Raw genomic sequence first — 19,901 nt, 5'->3', positions numbered from 1 at the left:
TAGGTTCGCGAGTGTGCATATACCTTGCAATATCTATGTATTCGCGCTCTATCCGGCCGCGCTCGCCGACTGCGGGCTGCCGCGTGCTCGTCGGTGCCTTCGGTAACGTCGCTGAACGTGTGTTGCCGGTCGCTGCATGCTGCCGAACGCCGGTCCCTGTCCCTCGCTGAACACCATCCCTCTCTGGACGCAGGATGTCACTGAATCACCCAATATCTTTGTGCAGCCTCGCCCTCCCCATCCTCCTCCCCCCTCGCCCTTTCTCATCCTCCCTCCCTTCTCTCCTATCCTCCTCCTTCGCGCTTCTGCATCCCGCCCTCCTTAGGCCTCACGCCCCCTTTCTCTCGCGGTGGCGTACGTTCTCCTTCGCCCTCTCTCCCCTTTTCCTTCGCGGTGGCGTACGTTCCCCTTCGCCCTCTTTCCGCCCTTTCCTTCGGCACGACGTACGTCCTCCTTCGCCCTCTCGCCCCCCTTTCCTTCACGACGAAGTACGCCCTTCTTCGCGGTGGAACCCACGCGCCGAGCGATCCTCCATGCGCCGACCGGTCCTCCCTGCGCCGACCGGTTCTCCTCCTCCCTCGACTCGTCCATCAGCCCTCGCCTGGGACGCCTCGGCCTCCTTCGCGGTGGCGTACGCCCTGCTTCGCGACGACGAAGGACGCCCTCCTTCACGAAAACGTACACCCTCCTTCGCAGTGGCGTACGTCCTCCTTCGCGGTGGAGTATGCCCTCCTTTACGAATGGAGTACGCCCTTTCCTTCGCAGTGGTGACGTCCTCCTCCTCCTTCGCGATATCTGCGGGGCTGTCCTCTCTTTGCTCTCTTGATCAGCCCTCCCTTTGCTCTCTTGACCACCCCTCCCTTTGCTCCCTTGTTCAGCACTCCCTTTGCTCTCTTGACCAGCCCTCCCTTTGCTCCCTTGTTCAGCACTCCCTTTTGCTCTCTTGACCAGCCCTCCCTTTGCTCCCTTGATCAGCCCTCCATTCGCGATGTCTACACGGGCATCCGTGAGTGCGTACTCGGGGGCCGTTCAAGAGGGCGTACTCGGGGGCGGTCCCCTTCCCTCTCCCTTCCTCCTCCTTCGACTCTTCCCTCCCGCCTTCTCGCCCCCCTGCTCGTTCTCTCCATCCTCCGTCGCTGCTCACCCTCTCTGTCCGCCTTCTCGGCACCCCCACCTTCTCTCACCCCGGCCCGGCTCGCCCTCCTCCTCCGCTGCTCGCTCTCTTCATTTGCCTTCCTCCACCTCCACTTCTCCTCAGTTCGCCCCCACTTCTCGGCTCGCGCTCTCAACTCGCCCTCGCTCGCCCTCTCCATTTGTCATATTGCACCCTCTCTATTCGCCATACTTCGCGTTCTCAATCCGCCCTGCCCGCTCGATGAATTCGATAGAGTTCTTGATGAAGTCGATAGCGTTCTCGATGAAGTCGATAGCGCTCCCGCCCTCCGTCGCACCGAAGTACTTAGATGGCGCACCTTCGGGACGACGTACGCCCTCCTTCGCAGCGACGTACGCCTTCGCGACGACGTGCGCCCTCCTTCGCGATGGCGTACGCCCTCCTTCGCGATGGCGTACGCCCTCCTTCGCGATGGCGTACGCCCTCCTTCGCGATGGCGTCCGCCCTCCTTCACGGTGAAGTACGCCCCCCATTCCTTTACGGCGAAGGGCGCCCTCCTTTCTCCTTTGCCCTCCCCCGCGCCGGCTCGGCCTCCTCCCCGTCTCTCTTGCCCCCCCCCCTCTTCCCCTCATCACGCCCTCTTTCCCCTCCCTTCTCCTTCGCGCCCTCTTTTCCCTCATCTCGCCCTCACTCCCCCCTTTCCTTCGCGATGGCGTACGCCCTCCTTCACGACGAAGGACGCCCTCCTCCTTCATGACGAAGTACGCCCTTACCTTCACGGCGAAGGGCGCCCTCCTTCCCCTCCTTCGCCCTTTCTTCCTCGCATCTCGCTCTCCCTCCTCCGCTCTCTCGCCCCTTTTTCCTTCACGACGAAGGACGCCCTCCTCTTTCGAGACGAAGTACGTCCTCCTTCGCGGTGGCGTACGCCCCCTTTCCTTCGCGATGGCGTACGCACTCCTTCACGGTGACCTACGTCCTCCTCCTCCCTTGACTCGTCCATCAGCCCTCGTCTCGCCCTCCTTTCCTTCGTGACGACGTTCACCTCCTCCTTCGCGACGACGTACGCCCTCCCTTCTCCTTCGCCCTCCCCCGGGCCGGCTCGGCCTCCTCCCCGTCTCTCTTGCCCCCCCCCCCCCCCTTGCTTCCCCCCATCTCGCCCTTACCGGATCGCTCTCTCGCCGCCATCCTTCGCAATGGCGTACGAATGCTGTCGCTCTTTCGCGACGAAGTACGCCCTTTCCTGCATGACAACGTACGCCCCTTCCTTCACGGCGGAGTCCACGCGCCGACCAGTCCGTGCTTGCGTCTGCGCGGCTGGCCGAAAGTGCGTCCTCGGAGGCGGTCCGAAACTGTGTCCTGGGGGGCGGTTCGAGACTGCGTTCTCCTTCTCATATGGCACTGCGCTCTCCTCCTCATCTGGCACTGCGCCCTCCTCCTCGTCCGGTACTGCGCTCTCCTCCTCGTCACGACGTGGTCAACATTGACTCGACTCGGCTGGCACGGCGCCCTCCTCCTCGGCTGGTACTGCGAGCGACCCGACTCGAGGTCGGCATCGAGCGCTCCTTCTCCTCCTCTATCACTGCGAGCGACCCGACTCGAGGTCGGCACTGCGCCCTCCTCCTCGTCACGACGAGGTCGACAACGCGGGATTCGACGGCGGGGTTCGTAGTGCTCGACTCGACGACGAGCACGCTCGCTCACGAGCTCGTCGTCGACTCGAGCACGCTCGCTCACGAGCTCGAGTCGACGACGAGCAGGACTCGAGTCGACGACGAGGTCGAGCCGACTACTCAACTCGAGGTCGACTCGACTCGATGACGAACTCGTGCTCAAGCCGACTCGAGCTCGTGAGCGAGCCGACGACGAGGTTCGCCTTCGCCAGGAAGGGCGAGGGAGAGGACGAGCGCATTCGACTCGACGACTCGACTCATGCTCGTCCGATTCGACTCGCCCCTAGTCGAACAGCGAGGTCGTGCTCGAGCGTGCTCGACTCGACGACGTGGGTCGACATCGTCCCTCCTTCTCGGCTGGCAGCGCCCTCCTTCTCCCTCGTCCAATTCGACTCGACGAGGTCGTGAGAGGGCGTGCTCGACTTGACGACGAGGTCGTGCTCGACGACCGTGGCCGTGAGCGAGGCCGCCGTGCTCGAGCCGACTACTCGACAACGAGCTCATGAGCGAGCGTGCTCGACTCGACTCGTGAGCGAGGCCGCCGTGCTGGAGTCGACGACAAGCTCGTGAGCGAGCGTGCTCGACTCGAGTCGACGACGAGCTCATGAGCGAGCGTGCTCGCCTCGACATCGTTCCTCCTTCTCCCTCGCTCGACTCGACTCGACGAGGAGGTCGTGAGCGAGCCGACTACTCGAGTCGACGACGGGGTCGTGAGCGAGCGTGCTCGAGGCGACGGCGAGCTCGTGAGCGGGCGTGCTCGAGTCGAATCGACGACGAGGTCGTGCTTGAGTCGACTGCTCGAGCTCGTGAGCGAGCGTGCTCGAGTCGACTACTCGACTCGAGCTTCCTCCCAGCGCGTCGCGGACGACGAGGTCGACATTGACTCGACTCGACTAGCACCTGACCCGACGAAGAGGTCGTGAGCGAGGCCGCCGTGCTCGAGCTGACGAGCGTGCTCCTTCTCCCTCGCCCGAGCCGACAACGAGCTCGTGAGCGGGCGTGCTCGACTCGACGACGAGCTCGAGCCGACTCGACTGGACTTGACTCGACATTGACTCGACGACGAGGTCGTGCTCGACTCGCCTCGATAACGAGCTCGTGAGCGGGCGTGCTCGAGTCGACCTCGCGTCGGCAGTCAGCGTGCTTGAGTCGACGACGAGGTCGGCATCGAGCGTGCTCGAGCCGACGACGAGATCGACATCGTCCTCCTTCTCCTCGCCCGACTCGATTCGACTCGACGACTCGACTCGTGAGCGAGGCCGCCGTGCTCGACTCGAGGCTTTCCCTAGCGCGCGCCGCGGACGCAGCGCAGCACACTTCGTCGCAGGCGGGGAGCGAGGGCGAAGGTGATGGCGAGGCGCGCTTTTGCCCCCTTCGTCGAAGACCAGAGCGAGGAGCGCTTTCACCCTCTTCGTCGGTGGAGAGGGGCGCTTTCGACCTTCGTCTTCGTCGAAGCGCGGCACACTTCGTCGATGGCGAGCGGCGCTTTCACCCTCTTCATCGCAGGCGAGCGGCGCTTTCGCCCCCGTCGATGGCGAAGACTGAGCGAGGACGACGTCGAAGACGAGGGGTACTGCCCTCACCGTCCAAGGCGAAGACGAAGCGCACCACACTTCTTTGTAACGCAGGGCGAGGCGCTTTTGTCTGCGTCGATGGCGAAGACGAGGACGACGCGCTTCCCACTCCGTCGAAGACGCGAGCGAGGACGACGCGCTTCCCGCTCCGTCGAAGACGAGTACGAGGGATACGCATGCATATTGTCCCCCACTCGACCTTACATGATCCCCCACTCCGTCTGGAGTTCTCTTTCCACTCGACCCGAAATTCTCTTTCCACAGCTCTACTCTATCCTGCGCTCCGCCTCTCGCTCGCCATTATGCGTCTCACCCTCTCGCTCGGCATTATGCGTCTCGCCCTCTCGCTCGGCATTACTCCTCCCCCGTACTCTTCAAATCTCCCTCGTCTGCCCTCGAACCTCATCCCTACGCCCCCGAGCCTCAGTCCTCCGCCTTCGAACCTCATCCCTACGCCCCCAGCCGATGATAAGCATTCAAGCTCGAGGTACGACGATATGCATGGTACGTCGCCCAAACGAGGTCATAAGTACACGAGGTACAAGAGATGCATGTCTTTTTGCTGAACGCGTCGGTATGCATGGCACGTTGCCAAACGAGGACATGCATGGTCCGTCGCCAAACGAGGACATGTCTGTCACGTCGCCCAACGAGGACACGCATGGTACTACTTGATCTAGATAACACGCGGCACTAACAATCAGATAACACGCGGCACTAACAATCTGGTGGCGGTGAATCTGCTTCCGCTTTGCTTCCGTCTTGCTTCCGTCAAGCTCGAAGTGTGGGTGATGATGATGCCAATGAAGGACGTTGGGGTGGGGAGGATGAGGAGGAGGACGTAGGAGGATGAGGAGGAGAGCGTAGGAGAGCAGCCTGATACTTAAAGAGAAAGGAAGGATAGTACAATGGGCTTACGAAGGATGTACAATAGGCTGGACGAAGGATAGTACAATGCGCTGACGAAGGCGGCTCGGACTCGGACATGAGAGGAGATAATAATATCGGAGGCTAGCCGAAGGGGGTCCTCTTGGTAAAAGCCCAACCGACCAAGCGGCAGAGGACGCCGAGTGCGAAGGACAGGACGCGCGCTGCCCTGCAAGATCAGGATCATGATGAGCGCTTCAGACGAGCGGGCGTACGGATCTTCAGGCTCACTGCTTGATCATCTTCCAGACTCGATCTTTGGCGAGTGTGGGGGCCGCACGCAGTGGACGGAGGCAAATGCGGAAGCAAACACGGAAGCAAAATGACAAGCGGCGATCTCGATTTGGCTGATGCGGAGATGCGGCGGGCACGTACGGCCCGATCGCGACACGGCGAACGCGTCATCGTTCCCGCCACCATGTTCGACTTTGGGTTGGGAGAGATGGAGAGGAAGGACGCGGGAGGAGCGGGAGGGGAAAGCGGGAGGCTTGGCGGGCGGTCTAGGATGGGGAGGGTGAAGAGGTAGAAGGGGTGAGTGAGAAGGACGATGGTGAGCTTCTCGAACCAAAGCCAACCATGCAGACGATATGAACAGACGCGTAGCCGAACTCAATGGACGCACCCGCGCACGTAATGCGAAGAAGCGGCTGGATAGGCGTGCTCGAATCGCCGGTCAGTCAGGTGCGTAAAGTCTCGCCTTGCTGCGTACCCTGGCTCGGGCTGACCTGGTGGGAAGGAGGACCCCTCGGGCGCATACGCGACGCGACCCCTTGGATGCGTACGCGGTTCCCTCCGCCGCCCTTGCGCACACAACTCACGCTGTCTGCCGGAACCCCTCTCGCCTACGTCGATGGGTCTCCCTTCCATACCTCTATCCGGCATGGTCCCCAAGTGGACCCCTCCATACGCAGGCACTCCAAACTGCTCCCCCGCGAATCGACCACGTACCCATGTCCGCGAACCACCCACGCGAGGCGCCCACATACCCACGCGCACCCACATAGCTCAAGTACGCCACCCGAGTCGCCTTCCCACCACTGCCGTGCGCTCGCCGGATGCAGGGCGTGGAAGATGGGCCTATGTACGCCGGACCGCGGGAGTCTGCCGTGAACTCGGTTGGACTACTGGGATTGCGACCGGCCGTCCTTCTTAGACGCCTATCGTGGACGCTTTCCTCAACGCTAGGGTTTCCCGGGAGCCCAGCATCGTCCGCCCTACCGACTACACCGGCGACGCCAGGGTCTACCAGTCCAATACCCTCAACTACACCACCACCACCGCAGACAACCACCGCCAGACCGTCACACCCGACCATGGCAGCCGCACCCGTCGACATCAAGGCCTACGTCTTCACGCACGACGAGGAGGAGCGGAGGCGGTGAGTGCTTGCTCTGCATCCGTCTCCATGCTCGGCACTGTAGATCCATGCTCGGCACTGTAGATCGTCGGCGTCGCTGTAGAGGACGCCGCGTCTTTGACGTCGCTGTTGAGGACGTCGCGTCGGCGGCGTCGCTGTAGAGTACGTCGCGTCGGCGGCGGCGCTGTTGAGGGCGTCGCGTCGTCGGCGTCGCTCACCCACGTCGCTACGCCTCGTCGACGTGGGCGCATACATCCCCTTCCCATCGCCCTAGTCCTCGTCCGACGGACGCGCCCGCATCCCTCCCTCCTTCCCTCCCCTCCTTCTTCCCTCCCTTCTCCCCTTTCCTTCTCTCCCCTCCCCCCTCCCCGGCCCTCCTCTCCCCTCCTTCCCTTCTCCCCCCTCTCCCCTCCCCCCCGATCGCCGTACTGACCCCTCCCCCCCCCGATCGCCGTACTGATGCCCCCCGATCGCCGTACTGACGCTCCCTCCCCCAGCCTCGACGGCCAGCACCTCATCGTCCAGCGCGCGTTCGGAAGGGATAAGATTGTGAAGGGCAAAGGTGCGTATGCTTCGTTCTATTCTACGTATGCTTCGTTCTGTTCTACGTATACTGTGTTGTCTCCTACGCACCTCCAGCGCCCCTCCCTTCCTCGCCCCCCCTTCTATTCTCGATACTCACCGCGCACCCAGACGGCCGCCCGCACCCGCTCACGCTCCACCCGCTCATCGACCCCGGCGCGCTGCGCGCCGTCCTCGACGTCGGCGCGGGGACGTGCGCGGCGATCGTTGATGTGGCGCGGTTGGTGCATGGGGTGGGGGTGGGGAGGGAGGGTGTGAAGGGGAGCGGGGCGGGGCAGGGGAAGATCGACGGTGCGAGCAAGGGCATGCCCGGCGCGTATCCGGCGTCTTCTGACTCGCCCGCCATCGGCGCCTCAATCAACGCCGTCACGGCTCGGTCGGCGGCGATTGCGTCTCCCTCGGCCTCGTCCGCCTTGGATGGCAGCGGTCTAAACGCCAACGTCACGAACTCCACGGCCTCTACCGCCTTGGCCCCCTCCACGGCCATGTCCACCTGGACTACTACCCCCACCGCCACCTCGACTACTACCCCCACCTCGACTACTACCCCCACCGCCACCGCCACCGCCCCCTCGCCCCCGCCCGCCCTCTTCGCCTGCGACATCACCGCGGCCAAGTTCCCGCCGCAGGAGACGCTGCAGAAGCTGGGGATCCGCGCGTTCGAGCATGATATCAGGACGGAGCTGCCCGGGGGGATGGCGGGTGAGTGCGCGCTTGTAGCGGGGGAGGGGAGGAGGGTGCGGGAGGGAGCGCAATCGAGGCCTTCGAGCGCGCGAGCGCACTCAAGGCCGTCGAGCGAGCGAGCGCAGTCGAGCGCACTCGAGGCCTTTGAGCTCGCACTGGGGTTCTTTGAGCGAGCGAGCGCAATCGAGGCCGTCGAGCGAACGAGCGCACTCCTCCCTTCCTTCTCCCCACCCCCTTAGCGCCGTCCTCCCTCATTATTCTCGACCCCTCCCTCCACTATCCTCTCCCCCTCCTCCCTCCCTACCTCCTCCCTCCACTATCCTCTCCCCCTCCTCCCTCCACTATCCTCTCCCCCTCCTCCCTCCACCCTCCCTCTTTCTCCCTCCTCCCTCCTCCCTCCCTCTTTCTCCCTTCCACTCCCTCCCCCTCACGCCCCCCTACTTACCCCCAAACACTTCCGCTGACGCTCGCCAACGCCCTCGCCAAACACTCTCGCTAACGCTCTCGCCAACCACACTCGCTAACGCCCTTGCGTGACCACACTCACTAACGAACCCCAACCAGGCCTCTTCTCCCTCATCTCCATCCGCCTCGTCCTCGTGTGGCTCACCGTCGACGAGATCCGGGCCGCGCTCGCGAATGTGAGGAGGGCGTTGGGTGAGTGGGGGTTTGGTTTTTTTGGGGTTGGGCAGGGGGAACGAAGGCAGGGGTGGTGGTGGTGGGGTGGGGGATTGAGGGAAGGGGTGGTGGTGGGGGGGGGAATGGGAGGTTTGGGTGAGGTGTTGTGGATGCTGGTGCGGGTTCTGCGCGTCTCGCCTCCGGAGGTTGTGCCCATGTCGCTTCCAAAGGGAAGTTGCGCGCTGACGGCGCTCTCCCTCGCCCTTCCCCCGCGCTGCGTTTGTTTCGTGTCCCGATAGCTCTGCCCCCCCTGTCGCGGTTCACCTCTCTCTCGGCATGCTCGACTCTCTCAGAGCCTCCTGAACTCCCCCCCTCCGCCCCTTTCGATCCTCGCTCCCTTGCACCTTCCCCTGTCCTGCGACTTGCGCGACAAGCAGTAAACGACGAGCAACAAGCAGGCAAGAACGAGCAGCTGACCACCCCTCGTAGCTCCCGGCGGCCGCATCCACCTCACCGAGGCGCAGATGTTTTGCTTCTACGCGCCCGAGGAGGCGCAGCTTGAGTTTGGGTGCTTTCGTGCGTCTTGCGCGGCAGATAGCATCGCTGACGGCGCACCACATAGACGCGGCGGAGACACGAGTCCGCAGTTGAACCGCGCGTCGTATCTGTACCCGGTCAACGTCGCGATCCAGGAGGGGAGGCGGCGGGCGGGGTTGGTCGTGGAGTGAGTGGTTTTTCTTAGTCGTGTCATTTTCTTTCCGGCGTCCATCCACTACCCAGCCTCCCCTTCTCTGCCCAGCCACCCTTCCTACCCTTCCCTCCCTTCCCACACCCTCTCTCACCATTCCTTTTCCCTCCAGTCCCCCCTTCATCGCGTCCTTCTACGTCAACACGAAGACTTACCTTGACTCTCTCCCAGCACCGACCGCCAGCTCCCGCCCCTCCTCGCCGAGGCCGGTCTTCGCGTCCTGGCGGAGGACCGCGGGACGATCCCCGTAGGGAAGATGGTAGGAGAGATGTTGGGTGGTGCCGAGGGTATCGATGCCAATGCGCGCGCGGAGGAAGGGGAAGAGGGCGAGCAGCTTGACGGTACGTTTGTTACCTTTCGCTCCCTCCTGCGGCGGGCCCCCTTCGGAGATGCGAGCACGCTGGGCGAGAGGGGGCTCAGAGCGGACGCTGACGATTTTCCAGTTTCCCGCCACGTCCCTTACAGCGTTAAGAGCTTCGGCCCGCCGTCGCCGTCCGCGCTCAAGACAGGGTTTGACTTTGGGGAGAAGGGTGAGTCGAGGTCTTGAATATCACTTCCGCATCCTTTCGCCTACGGAGTCTCCCTACTTCCACCCCATCGATCCCTCGTCTCTCGCTCGCCTCCCGCTCCCCCGTGCTAAGAGTCCCCGCAGGCATGCGCACTTCCGACACTGCTCAGCCCACGGTCGACGAGCGCGCCACCACCCTCACCACCCACCCCCACATCCGGCCGCCCCTCCCTTTGTCGCCACCGCTCTCACCCACCGACCTCCGCACCATCGAGGGCGCGACCTCGAAGATGTTCGGCCACTTCGTGGGGATGATGCGCGAGGCGTGGGAGATGGGGTTTTTGAGGGATTGCGGCGGCGAGCTCATCCCAGCGGCGACCGACGGGGACGATGAGGCCACTCGTGCGGAGAAGGAGGCGAGGTTTAAGGCGATTGGGGAGCGCGTCTGGCGCGAGTTCGAGGCGAAGGGGTGTCATTATGGCGTGCGGGAGTGGGTGCTGGAGGCCGTTTAGGGGAGTGTGCGAGCGGGAACGACGAGCGAAGTTTGGACGAGGGCGCGGGACCTCAGGTGTTACAAATCGAGAAGGACGGCTTGGACAGTGGAAGGGGTGGTGGACGAGTAGGGAACCGTATGAACTTGCGCACGAAAATGTACAAAGGGGCTGTTAGTTGTGAACAATAAATTGTCTCCCTGATATCGGACGAAAGCTGCGATGGGGCGACTTGCGGTACAAGATTCGTTGACTTGAGGTCAGCGTCGCGGCACCGTGCAGGCTGAGGGTGAGTTGGTCCTTGCAAGCATTCGCCCATGGTGAAGATCTTGACGCGCACGTTCGGGCTTATGGTTCAACAGCATGCATATCTTGAGTTATACAAGGACACGATCTCAAGCTCAAGTAAAGACGAATGCGGACAAGATTACCTCGCGGTGAAGACCCGATGCCGGTCAGACCAACTACTCATATGCGACGGTCGATGATTCCACCGTCTAGACATTGTCAAACTCGTTCGCGTACTATCGCAAGCATAGTACTGCATAAGTCTCGCTTCAACTCGTCATCGCTAGACGGCAGATCGTAGTCCAAGCTCGCTTCGTGTGATGTTTGCCGCTTCGTCATGCTGAGTGCGATTGGGATGACGGTAGTTTGACGGACCGACGGCGTATGTCAGAGTCTAGCTCGCGGGCGAGGTGCATAAAGCGACACGAGGAGAACGATAGCGAACACGAGGTAGTCGGTCTCCGCACGGACTGGCCTTCTCTGTACGAAGTTCGCCCCCAGCACGAGGCAGAAATGCGCGTCATGCGGGGAAGGGAAACGACCGACGAAGCTGGACTATTCGGGTAGGACCGTAAGGGGAGTCTATCGGGAAGCTTGAATGGGTCGCGTACGGTAACGGGGTCGTGCGCGAGGTGCGCGAGGTCTGTTCGCGGTACGGGGCGCAGTGGCCGTACGGTTGGCAAATAAGAAGTCAGTGGAGCGAAGTCGTGTCCGACGTCGGTCGTAGAGTCGTACCGACTTCCCAGCTAGACGCCCGTCAGACGAGCGTGTCGTGGATCAGTGAGGTTCGAAGCCGGCGAAAATCTCCACGAGACCAGCGCAGATAGACCGCAGATGAACGTAGATAGACGAACGTAGATAGACGGTAGAGAACTCTTAAGAACTTTCATGATCGGCGAGAGCGGATTAGCGCGAAGGACTTCGGTGCGTGTTTGAGGTGATTCGGTGCGCGTCTAATCGTCTTCGTTGCGCGTCTAATGATCTTCGGAGCGAGTCTAAGGCGCCTGGACGCAGACTATGAAAGTCTGGAAGCGTACTATGAAGCGCGAAGAGCTTCACCGCATGCGAAGTACTTCAGCAGGCAAGATGAAGTGCGAAGGGAATGCGCCGAAGGACGAAGCGCGAATGCTATGAGACGCGAAGGACTTCGCCGCTGAGATCGAAAGACCGCGCGGTAGACGCTGAGCGGCAAAGTCACGGGCACCCTGAGAACGCAGAGCTTGCGACGCTGGGAGAAGGGCTCCTCCGCGCCAGGATAGTGGTGCCGTACTCCCAGCGCATGTCAATTGTGCAGCGAGTATTGACTTTGCGCGGACTAGGAAGATTGGATTAGCGTAGACCTGGCTGAACGGTTGAGTAGGACTTACCGCAGATGCGGAGATCTGTACTCCTACGGAGGCGTCAGACCCTGCGATAGACGTCAGGCTTTGCAGGTACCGTCGATGACCGCGGCGTCTAGCTTACCTCGTGGGGGTCAGATTCCCTGCGACTGTCTACCGGCGAGCTTCAATCCTTTCCCATCCGCGCTCGCGCAGATCTGGTGACGAAGTCCTTCCGTGGATTTCCCCTATTCCCATGTCAGCGGGCCGTAAAGCTTGGCTAAAACATGATGGAAACTTGGGAGGAATATTCGATTGAGTTCCCAACGTCGCCCGCCGCCTCACGAATATGTCGGTGATGTCGATATTCGACTGCACGGTGAGCGGGACATCGTCCGATATGGTCGGTGCGCGCTTTCCGCAGACGATTCCGTGGGATAGGATGTCCGGAACCGCTTCCCGTGCGAGTACAACTGCCGTGGGAGAAGAGCAATCAAGGGCAAAATGGCCTAAATTGAACCATCAGCGGTGAGAATGCGGCAGAACGCGTGGGAGTCCGCTAGCGGCGCGGGAGTCGATAGCCTGGTTGTGGGCGCCCCGCATGTAGGACTGGGGTGCATCAGGAGCGTTAATTGAAAGATACGCATGCAGGGGGGAGAGGCGCGTGTTTGAGGAAGGGAATCGTGTAAGGGGGTAAGATAGAGGGAGAGGCTGCGGACACGTACCATGGGAGAGGATGTGCAGCCTGGGAGAGAGCGCGCTTAACCTGGGCGCTAGAGCGCGTACCCTGGGCGGAGGACCAACATAGGCCCGTCTCGGGCTCGCATGAGAAGTTGAACGTGTCCTCCCGAAGAGCTTCGGCTTGTACTTCTGTCGCCTTCTCCATTCGAGGCGCCCACGGTCGGATGAATGGCCAAGCCGTTCTTCCACTCATGAGAGCAAAGTCCTAGCCGATAGACGAACCTGAGCAGATTTACTCCTTCAATTGCGCTAGTACGGACTCGTGAACACCTTCTTCCGCTTAAGAGAGATGGCCGGACGAGATGGCCGCGATGACGAGATGCAAGTCGGGACTGGGCGGCAGCGGCAGGCACCGCCGGCAGCCACGTGTTTGGCTCGGGCCTGCGGTAAAGGTGAAGACCTTCCTTTCCTGAACTCCCATATCATCGGTAGCATCAGGCTTCTTCTCTTCCACCTTCTTCTCTACATCTGAAGATTTGACCTACCGCGATCCTTGCGCGGGATGGAATTCAGAAGGTGGCGCGCGTTTTACTTTCTCAGCCCGACTTAGCGCGACGCATGGGCTGACCACCATCGACGAGCGTCAGATACGACGTAGAGAACGCTCGGGGAAGCTTGGCCGGAGCAGTAGCGTCGACGTGAACCAATATGAGTATGGGTACCTGTGAACGTACACGAAAGAGACCCCAGATCAGCGGCGCGCCGTGCGTCTCTCGATTGCATCCTATTAACAAATCGACATCCCAGTAGGAGCAGCCGCGTGCGGGAAGGCTGCTTATAAGCTCGCGCCCGTCGTTCTGTCCAGCCGACGCTTCCGAGTCTCCGCTTTCGCCTCCATCCCCGTTCCCCTTCCCCCGCATCGCCAGCCATGTCCGCCGCAACCTCTTCCCCCACCAAGTCGCGCTTCCTCTTCGCGATCCCGACGCGCACCGAGCTCAATGCCTGCTGGGAGCTCGGGCGACTCTCGAATGGCATGGGATGCTGGGTCTGTTGGTTCCCGCTCGCCTTCTCGATGGCGATGGCGTACCACGCGATGCCAGACCTCCCGGGCTGGTACGCAGCTTACCGCGGTATCCTTTTCATCGCGCTCTGCTGCGGCGTCAAGTGCTTGGTGCGTCTACATCGTCCGACCTACCCCGCAATTCACACTCACGTCGTACAGATCATGACCATTGACGACATCCTCGACGCCGATGTGGACGCGCTCGTTGAGCGCACCAAGAACCGGGTCCTCCCTCGCGGCGACATCTCCATGGCGCGGGCCTGGTTCTTCTTCGCCATCCAGTGCGTCGTCGGCGCCGGCCTCGCGTATGCGATTCTCAAGCCGTACACGTACGTCACCCTTACATTGCCCCCCTCATGTCCCTCACGTCGATCCCAGGCTATACATCTCGATGCTCGTCTGGCCGTTGTTCGTGATCTACCCGACGTGCAAGGTGAGCGATCGTCAGGCACCTTCATATCCCTCGCGCGCGTGTCGATCGTAGCACGCGCCCTTCCTATGAGGGTTCATTCCCTTTGTCTCTATTCACAGGCTGACGCGATCCTCCCAGCGCTGGATGTCCTTCGCGCCCCTCCCCCTCGCGATCATGTTCAATATCGGCGCACTCATGGGCTGGTCTGACCTCGCGCCCGGTAACGGCAGCCTGCACTACGTCCTCGGCGAGGGTACGTTCTTTATCACCTCCTCCTTGATCTTCGTATTGATGCATCCGTTAGGCTCCCCCGCTGCCGGCCGTATCCCCTTCGACATCCTCCTCCCCCTCTTCTTTGGCTGCTGCTGCTGGACCGTCACCTTTGAGACCGTCTACCAACACCAGGACAAGGCGGACGACGTCGCCATCGGTCTCCGCTCCCTCGCCATCTTCTGCGGGAAGGCGACCGTCGCCGTGTGCGCGTTGACCACGCTGGGCTTCGGCGGCTTGCTCGGTTGGGCTTTCTGGCTGAACGGGCAAGGTGAGTAGCAGATGTCTGCGCTCGGATTGGTACGCTGACAAGCTTCGCAGGTATCGCCGCCTTCGTTGGTCTCGCCCTTGGCACGCTCCGCCTACTCAACGGCTTGCGCACGGTCGATATTGACTACCCGCGGTCGTGCCTCCAGTTCTTCCTCCTCACGCCGGGCGTCGGCGTCCTCGTCCTGCTCGGCCTCATCGCCGACGGCCTGCTTTGGCGCTGGCAGGCAGGCATCCCGCTGTAAAGCGTCGCCGCACCCACTGCCTCATCCTCAACAACGCCCTCATCAACGTCCCGACTCCATATGCGTCCCCTTCCTCCGTGTATATGTGCTCGTTTCACGTTTTCCGGTCTTCTGTGTACAAGGTTCCCTTTCCTCTTCGTCTTCCTCGTCCATACTTACCTCTACCTCGGCATCCCCGCATGTCTCGCCACCCCTTTGTCCATACCCCCCGTTGCACCTTACACCTGCTTTGTGCCCGCCTATTCCCGCTTTGTATTTATCGCACCCGCCAACTGCGCCGCCGCCCCTCGCTCTGTTGTATGTATGTGTATACGTCGATAGCTCCTTTTGGGCTTCATCTCTTGAGTTCGGGATCGACTTGGGGGTTGAGTCGGACTCGGACTCATCGCGTCCGCGCGTACACCATCTTCACCGGGTGCGGTGGCGGCTTTACTCGATGCCAATCCGGGGCTTTACCTACTTGATTTCCTGGTAGCCCATTTTACTTACGATTCGAATGCAAAAATGATGGTTGTGGACACGACGTATAGGGCAATTCGAGTGTTAAGATGAGCTAGTCAGAAGGACAGTCGGATTGCAGGATCCCACAGTAGACACTCTGAGCCGAAGCCGAGTAGGCAGCGGCGATGTTGACTGCTGCTCAGCGGTGCTCAAGTTTGCTTTTGTGGCGTCCGTGTGGCGGCCACTCGGCCCGATCCGGCACCCATTGTTCTTTGTTCTTGACCCCCATGGCGCTCGATCGTCTACTTGCTGGCTGCAATCGCTCAGCGTCTTCCCTGACGCGCGGAAGCCTGGTCTTTGGCTTGCCTTTTGACTGACTGACGTCGGTTATACCTCCGGTCTCCTCCTGCCACTGCGCTCTGACTGCTCCGTGATACGTCCTCTGGCGGATGGGCTAACCCAAGTGCTCTATCTCGTCTATACGGGATTCCTTCTCGAAGCGCTGCCCTCACTCGTCTACAATGCGCCCCCGACACGTACTCGCCTACCGAGGCTGGAATGAATGCCGCATTTTCGACGCGCGACTGCCATCTATCTCGCAATTAGCCCGCTCACGGGGACGCTCTGACGATGCTTCTCCAAGCCACCTCTCTCAACGTCGGCTATCTGATTACGAGCGAGATGGCGATCCCTAGATGCCGCTTTGCTCTTTCGTAGGATCTGCTTACGCTTCGCCTGCCGCTCGCCTCGAGTTCTTGTCATGGGATCTTCAAGTCAGCCACCTCGGAGGCGCTGGCCTTTTGGCTTGGTTTACGCTCTGCAGATGTGCTTCACCTCACCATGCTCTTGCCGAGGCATAGCGTCTGCGCTTCGAGGCGCGAACACCAACGTCAGGTACTGACTTGCATCTAACTCGCCGTCGACAATGTCCCATTAAAATCCGCTAAAAGTGACGTCTCCCCGTATCCATCTCGGCGCTCTCATAATCCCGGGACGCTATGGATAATGCTTGTACATACGCGCTGCCCTACGCTTCCGACAGTGTCCTCGTCCTGCGCTGATTATTCATCTTCGTCGCCGAGAGCTGGCTGTAATATGACTTTGACATCGACCTCTTGTACATCAGTTTTTTGAGCTCCGACGGTCCGGCGACTCATAAATGAAGCTCTCAAGGGCGCCAGACTTGAAGGAAGTTCATCTTCGACCTTCTCTATCAATCGTACTTGGCCCTTCTCGCTGGCTTCTCATAGACCTTCGGCGGCGCTTCGCATAACCCGGCGGTCTTACTTCGAGTATTCGCTCTCTTTTTTGCACAGCGGACTTTATGAGCCGGACGTCCCTGTGTAGATGACTGTCTCGAGCTAAAGCGGAGGGGTTGCGGTCATTCAGCTCATACTCGCCACGTCCAACGAGGAGTACGCAGCGAGCTCGGTCAAAATCAACCGCACTTTCAACAGAGGTTGAATATAGACCAGTTCATGGGAATACAGCGCCAACACTTCTACTTTACGAGAGCGCTTCGCACAGCGCTGCCCACGTATCACTCGAAAGCTGTCTTCCGCGTTGTGTACGCATTGTAGGTCCAGGTGTCGCTGATTGGCGGGCTTCTCGCACGCGGTGTCGGTGCCGGTCCGATACCACCTCGCTCCAAGTTCCGCCAGGAATTCCAGTTCCCCTTCCTTTCTCAGGCGAAGCGCCTTCGACATTGTTCTTCTCACAGTTCGGAGCTAGACCCCTCCGTCGAGCGCTGCAGGGCGCGATGCTCTCGCCCAACATCGACGGGCGCGCTGCGCTCGCGCGGACGCAGGTTATGAATTCAATTGGGCCTTTTGAGGGTTCTTTCCTTCTACGGCGAAATCAGGTACCCACGCAAAATTGATTCCGCGGAATCGAATTAGGCAGTCACAAAAATCAATTCCCCAATCACCTTTCTTTCGACCACCATGGCAAGGTACTCGGGGACGCCGCCAGACAGCTCAGGCAACGCTGGGCCGCCGGATACCGATAGCGGGCGTCCTGAGGACATCGCAGCGCCTGGTATAGGAGGTACCGGGGAGGGCGGCACCCCGGGTCGCGTCGCCTGAGAATTCGGAGAGACGGCGAAGTCGGCATCTTCTGCTTCTTCGGGGGCACGGCGCCATCCGGGTATATCATTCCGTCGCACGCGATGAACACCAGGACCGCACCGCGGGGGCACGCCGTCAGGCGCCCTGCATAACAGGCTCGTGCGCGAGAGCGTCTCACGTCCCTGCTTCTTCCCCTCTCGCCACCGTCAACATGCCCGAAGTCGACCTCAAGACCGCCGCCGGTCCCGTCAAGATGCAGTACTTTGTCGCGACGCCGACGGACAGTAACGCGCGCGACATCGATCGCTCAAAGCCGACGATACTGTTCATTCACTCGGTCTTCATTGGGGCGGAGATCTTTGTCGGTGCGTCATCCCCTTCTATGCAGTGGCGTTCGCTCATATCCCTCTAGCGCAGTTCACGGACCCCGGCCTGCGCCAATGTAACCTGGTCGCCCCCATGCTTCCCGGGCATGGCACGACCCAGAGTCCGCCACTGACCGAGGACTACACCCATCAGGCTATGGCGGAGGACATGGCACTATTCCTGGTGCGTCATCACGCGTCTTTCCCTGTACACTCTTAACAGGCCTCGCAGGATGCGCTCTCGATTCCCTCATGTCATGTCGTCGGTCTTGCGGTTGGCGCGAATGTCGGCATGGAGCTCGCCGTCCTGCATCCAGAGAAGGTCATCTCCCTCACGTTGTGCTCTCCCCTCGCTTTGAAAGAGGTACGCGGCAAGCTCTTCAGTGGCTTCGCGATACTGATCGTGGTCCCAGTCGGAAGGCAACGTCGAAGCACGCCAGGAGATAATGCACTACTGGTTCGACGCCTTCAAGGACGCGATCCCCGACATGTCTCTCATCAACGACGCGCTCTACGGTTCTGAACAAATGACGTTTAGCAACCGCTACTCCGACGTGCGCTCCGTTCGCGCGTGCGTACTTCTCTCTTCCCCCAAGAGCCTTGCTGATCGAGCGCTCCAGCGTCACGCAGTCCTCCGTCAACTACGCGTCCAGCAACTGGGCACCCGAGCCAGACAAGCTTCGCAGTGCTGCCGTCATCGTAAACCAGTGGCATTCGTCGCGCCCGCGTTCCGGCAGCGAAGCATGGCAGAGGTTCTTTGCTCGCGTACGTCGTCCTTCACCCGCAGTCACGCATCTCCCACACCTACACTATAGCAGATTCGTCAGCCCGTGCAGATCATCCACTTCGACGACGATGTGCCGTACCCTCTGCCCGTGCGCCAGGAGATCCTCGACGAGTTCCGCGCCGCTGGAAGGGAGGTCCCAATGCATCAAGTGCAGGGGACCTGCTACGGCGTCCTGGTTAGCGCCGAAGAGTGAGTACTCCGTCACTTTAATCCACGCTTCGCCCTGACCGTACGAATAGCGTCAATCCTCTCATCTACCGCTTCATCGCGTCGCATACGGAGCCGCCTTTGCCCTCAACTCCTCCAAGAGGGAGTGTTCACGCCTTCGACTCGCCCTTTGACCAGCGGCTTGCAGAGTGCGTCTCGTCGCAGAACCTGAGCGACGATGAAGATTTCGACGACGATTTCACTATCATCTAGGTTACTCCCCGAGGACGACGCGCACGACTACGACTAGGCGCGACTCGCGCAGGCCACGCCTGTCCGAGGCCGCGCGGTCCCAACGGCTAGTGCTTCTACCTCGCGTCGTCCCCCTCACAAATCCTCCACCTCTACCCCATTTCGCTAGACTACCCGACGGATGTACAGACGGACTCTCGGATCTCAAAAGGCCTGGCCGCGACGCCACTTTGCTATCAAGCTGCGTATTTCCCTTGTACTATGTTTCCCCTTGCATCATAGCCCTTATACTACCACCGTGCGACCATCTTTTCCTGTGTCTAGCTAGTTCTCATACGATATCCCGCCCTTATGTTGATAGTCGTATCTCGAGTCGGACGCCTGCTCTCGCTTTGCAAATCAACATGCTATCCTGCAGTCTTTTGCATCATCTTCTTGTCGGCTCGCCCAAGGTGAAACGAAGCTCACGTCTAACGAAGGTAAGCCGCGATGCCGGCTGAGGTCGGTGTTGCCGACTTTGGATTCTGCGACGCCGTGCCATATATGCTCAGGAGGGCGAGTTCTGCCGCGTCCTGCGTCGTCGCTACATATCTACGCGTGGGCCGTAGGCCACAAGATGAGCATGCAACTTGCAGGTCTCAAGCATCCGCAGCCTTCGCGCGATAATAGGGAGCCCGCAAGGGAGCAATTTTTCACCGTCGTGCAACGGTTCGCGGAAGCATTTTCTACTAGCGAACGGCCGCCACCCGATCCCGCAAGATCGGGACCTCGATTGGATGAATGCGGGGGTGTATGGAGAAGAGGGGAACGCGCGTTCAATCTTCGCCAATCAGCTGCGTCAAGCTCCCGCTTCGTAGGCGGTGATGATGAAGATAGCGCTAACGAAAAGCGTGGGACGCGCACCCAGCCAGCAGCACGAGGGCTACGTGTGCCGAACACAGACGTCCGGTGCAACAGGAACCTTCGATGCCGTTGCGTTTCGAGGTCTCGTATACCGTGTGCAAAGCGGCGACGAAATACACTAT

At 60.8% G+C, this 19,901-nt stretch overlaps 9 protein-coding genes across 9 annotated transcripts; 7 read left to right on the top strand and 2 right to left on the bottom strand.

Annotated features, from left to right (window-relative positions):
• Positions 1 to 115: 115 nt before the first annotated feature.
• On the top strand, positions 116 to 555 carry SCHCODRAFT_02645519 (uncharacterized protein). The gene has a single exon (XM_050346444.1). The coding sequence runs from the start codon at positions 137 to 139 to the stop codon at positions 323 to 325; it is 189 nt and encodes a 62-aa protein (XP_050196914.1). The 5' UTR covers positions 116 to 136; the 3' UTR covers positions 326 to 555.
• Positions 556 to 1,759: 1,204 nt separating this feature from the next.
• On the top strand, positions 1,760 to 2,229 carry SCHCODRAFT_02645517 (uncharacterized protein). The gene has a single exon (XM_050346443.1). The coding sequence runs from the start codon at positions 1,868 to 1,870 to the stop codon at positions 2,144 to 2,146; it is 279 nt and encodes a 92-aa protein (XP_050196913.1). The 5' UTR covers positions 1,760 to 1,867; the 3' UTR covers positions 2,147 to 2,229.
• A 30-nt stretch (positions 2,230 to 2,259) lies between these two features.
• Positions 2,260 to 2,836, top strand: SCHCODRAFT_02645516 (uncharacterized protein). Its single transcript, XM_050346442.1, has one exon. It carries the CDS (start codon positions 2,308 to 2,310, stop codon positions 2,596 to 2,598), a length of 291 nt encoding a protein of 96 aa, XP_050196912.1. The 5' UTR covers positions 2,260 to 2,307; the 3' UTR covers positions 2,599 to 2,836.
• Positions 2,837 to 3,041: 205 nt separating this feature from the next.
• Positions 3,042 to 4,536, bottom strand: SCHCODRAFT_02521941 (uncharacterized protein; the record flags this gene model as incomplete). Its single annotated transcript, XM_003026081.2, has 4 exons — positions 3,042 to 3,268; positions 3,413 to 3,578; positions 3,690 to 4,325; positions 4,393 to 4,536. 4 exons carry the CDS (start codon positions 4,534 to 4,536, stop codon positions 3,042 to 3,044), a joined length of 1,173 nt encoding a protein of 390 aa, XP_003026127.1.
• Positions 4,537 to 4,660: 124 nt separating this feature from the next.
• SCHCODRAFT_02521894 (uncharacterized protein) lies at positions 4,661 to 8,147 on the top strand (the record flags this gene model as incomplete). The annotated part of the gene is made up of 9 exons (XM_003026168.2): positions 4,661 to 4,862; positions 5,570 to 5,807; positions 5,881 to 5,966; positions 6,022 to 6,237; positions 6,290 to 6,366; positions 6,439 to 6,663; positions 6,727 to 7,067; positions 7,140 to 7,204; positions 7,282 to 8,147. The coding sequence occupies 9 exons, from the start codon at positions 4,661 to 4,663 to the stop codon at positions 8,145 to 8,147; spliced, it is 2,316 nt and encodes a 771-aa protein (XP_003026214.1).
• A 140-nt stretch (positions 8,148 to 8,287) lies between these two features.
• SCHCODRAFT_02135061 (uncharacterized protein) lies at positions 8,288 to 8,902 on the bottom strand. The gene has a single exon (XM_050341901.1). It carries the CDS (start codon positions 8,741 to 8,743, stop codon positions 8,429 to 8,431), a length of 315 nt encoding a protein of 104 aa, XP_050196911.1. The 5' UTR covers positions 8,744 to 8,902; the 3' UTR covers positions 8,288 to 8,428.
• Positions 8,903 to 9,050: 148 nt separating this feature from the next.
• SCHCODRAFT_01176847 (uncharacterized protein) lies at positions 9,051 to 10,294 on the top strand (the record flags this gene model as incomplete). Its single annotated transcript, XM_003026167.2, has 5 exons — positions 9,051 to 9,094; positions 9,149 to 9,250; positions 9,446 to 9,615; positions 9,718 to 9,804; positions 9,927 to 10,294. 5 exons carry the CDS (start codon positions 9,051 to 9,053, stop codon positions 10,292 to 10,294), a joined length of 771 nt encoding a protein of 256 aa, XP_003026213.1.
• A 3,195-nt stretch (positions 10,295 to 13,489) lies between these two features.
• Positions 13,490 to 14,818, top strand: SCHCODRAFT_01036421 (UbiA prenyltransferase; the record flags this gene model as incomplete). The annotated part of the gene is made up of 6 exons (XM_003026166.1): positions 13,490 to 13,732; positions 13,784 to 13,953; positions 14,003 to 14,057; positions 14,175 to 14,289; positions 14,341 to 14,577; positions 14,628 to 14,818. The coding sequence occupies 6 exons, from the start codon at positions 13,490 to 13,492 to the stop codon at positions 14,816 to 14,818; spliced, it is 1,011 nt and encodes a 336-aa protein (XP_003026212.1).
• Positions 14,819 to 17,199: 2,381 nt separating this feature from the next.
• Positions 17,200 to 19,308, top strand: SCHCODRAFT_02645498 (alpha/beta-hydrolase). The gene is made up of 7 exons (XM_003026165.3): positions 17,200 to 17,690; positions 17,738 to 17,874; positions 17,923 to 18,054; positions 18,104 to 18,261; positions 18,311 to 18,455; positions 18,506 to 18,666; positions 18,717 to 19,308. The coding sequence occupies exons 1-7, from the start codon at positions 17,537 to 17,539 to the stop codon at positions 18,895 to 18,897; spliced, it is 1,068 nt and encodes a 355-aa protein (XP_003026211.1). The 5' UTR covers positions 17,200 to 17,536; the 3' UTR covers positions 18,898 to 19,308.
• The last annotated feature ends 593 nt before the right edge of the window (positions 19,309 to 19,901 follow it).

This window comes from Schizophyllum commune, assembly GCF_000143185.2.
Source record: "Schizophyllum commune H4-8 unplaced genomic scaffold SCHCOscaffold_18, whole genome shotgun sequence".
NCBI classification, from domain to species: Eukaryota; Fungi; Basidiomycota; class Agaricomycetes; order Agaricales; family Schizophyllaceae; genus Schizophyllum; species Schizophyllum commune.
The sequence above is the reverse complement of the archived record's forward strand: the minus strand, read 5'-3'. Positions and strand labels throughout refer to the sequence as shown.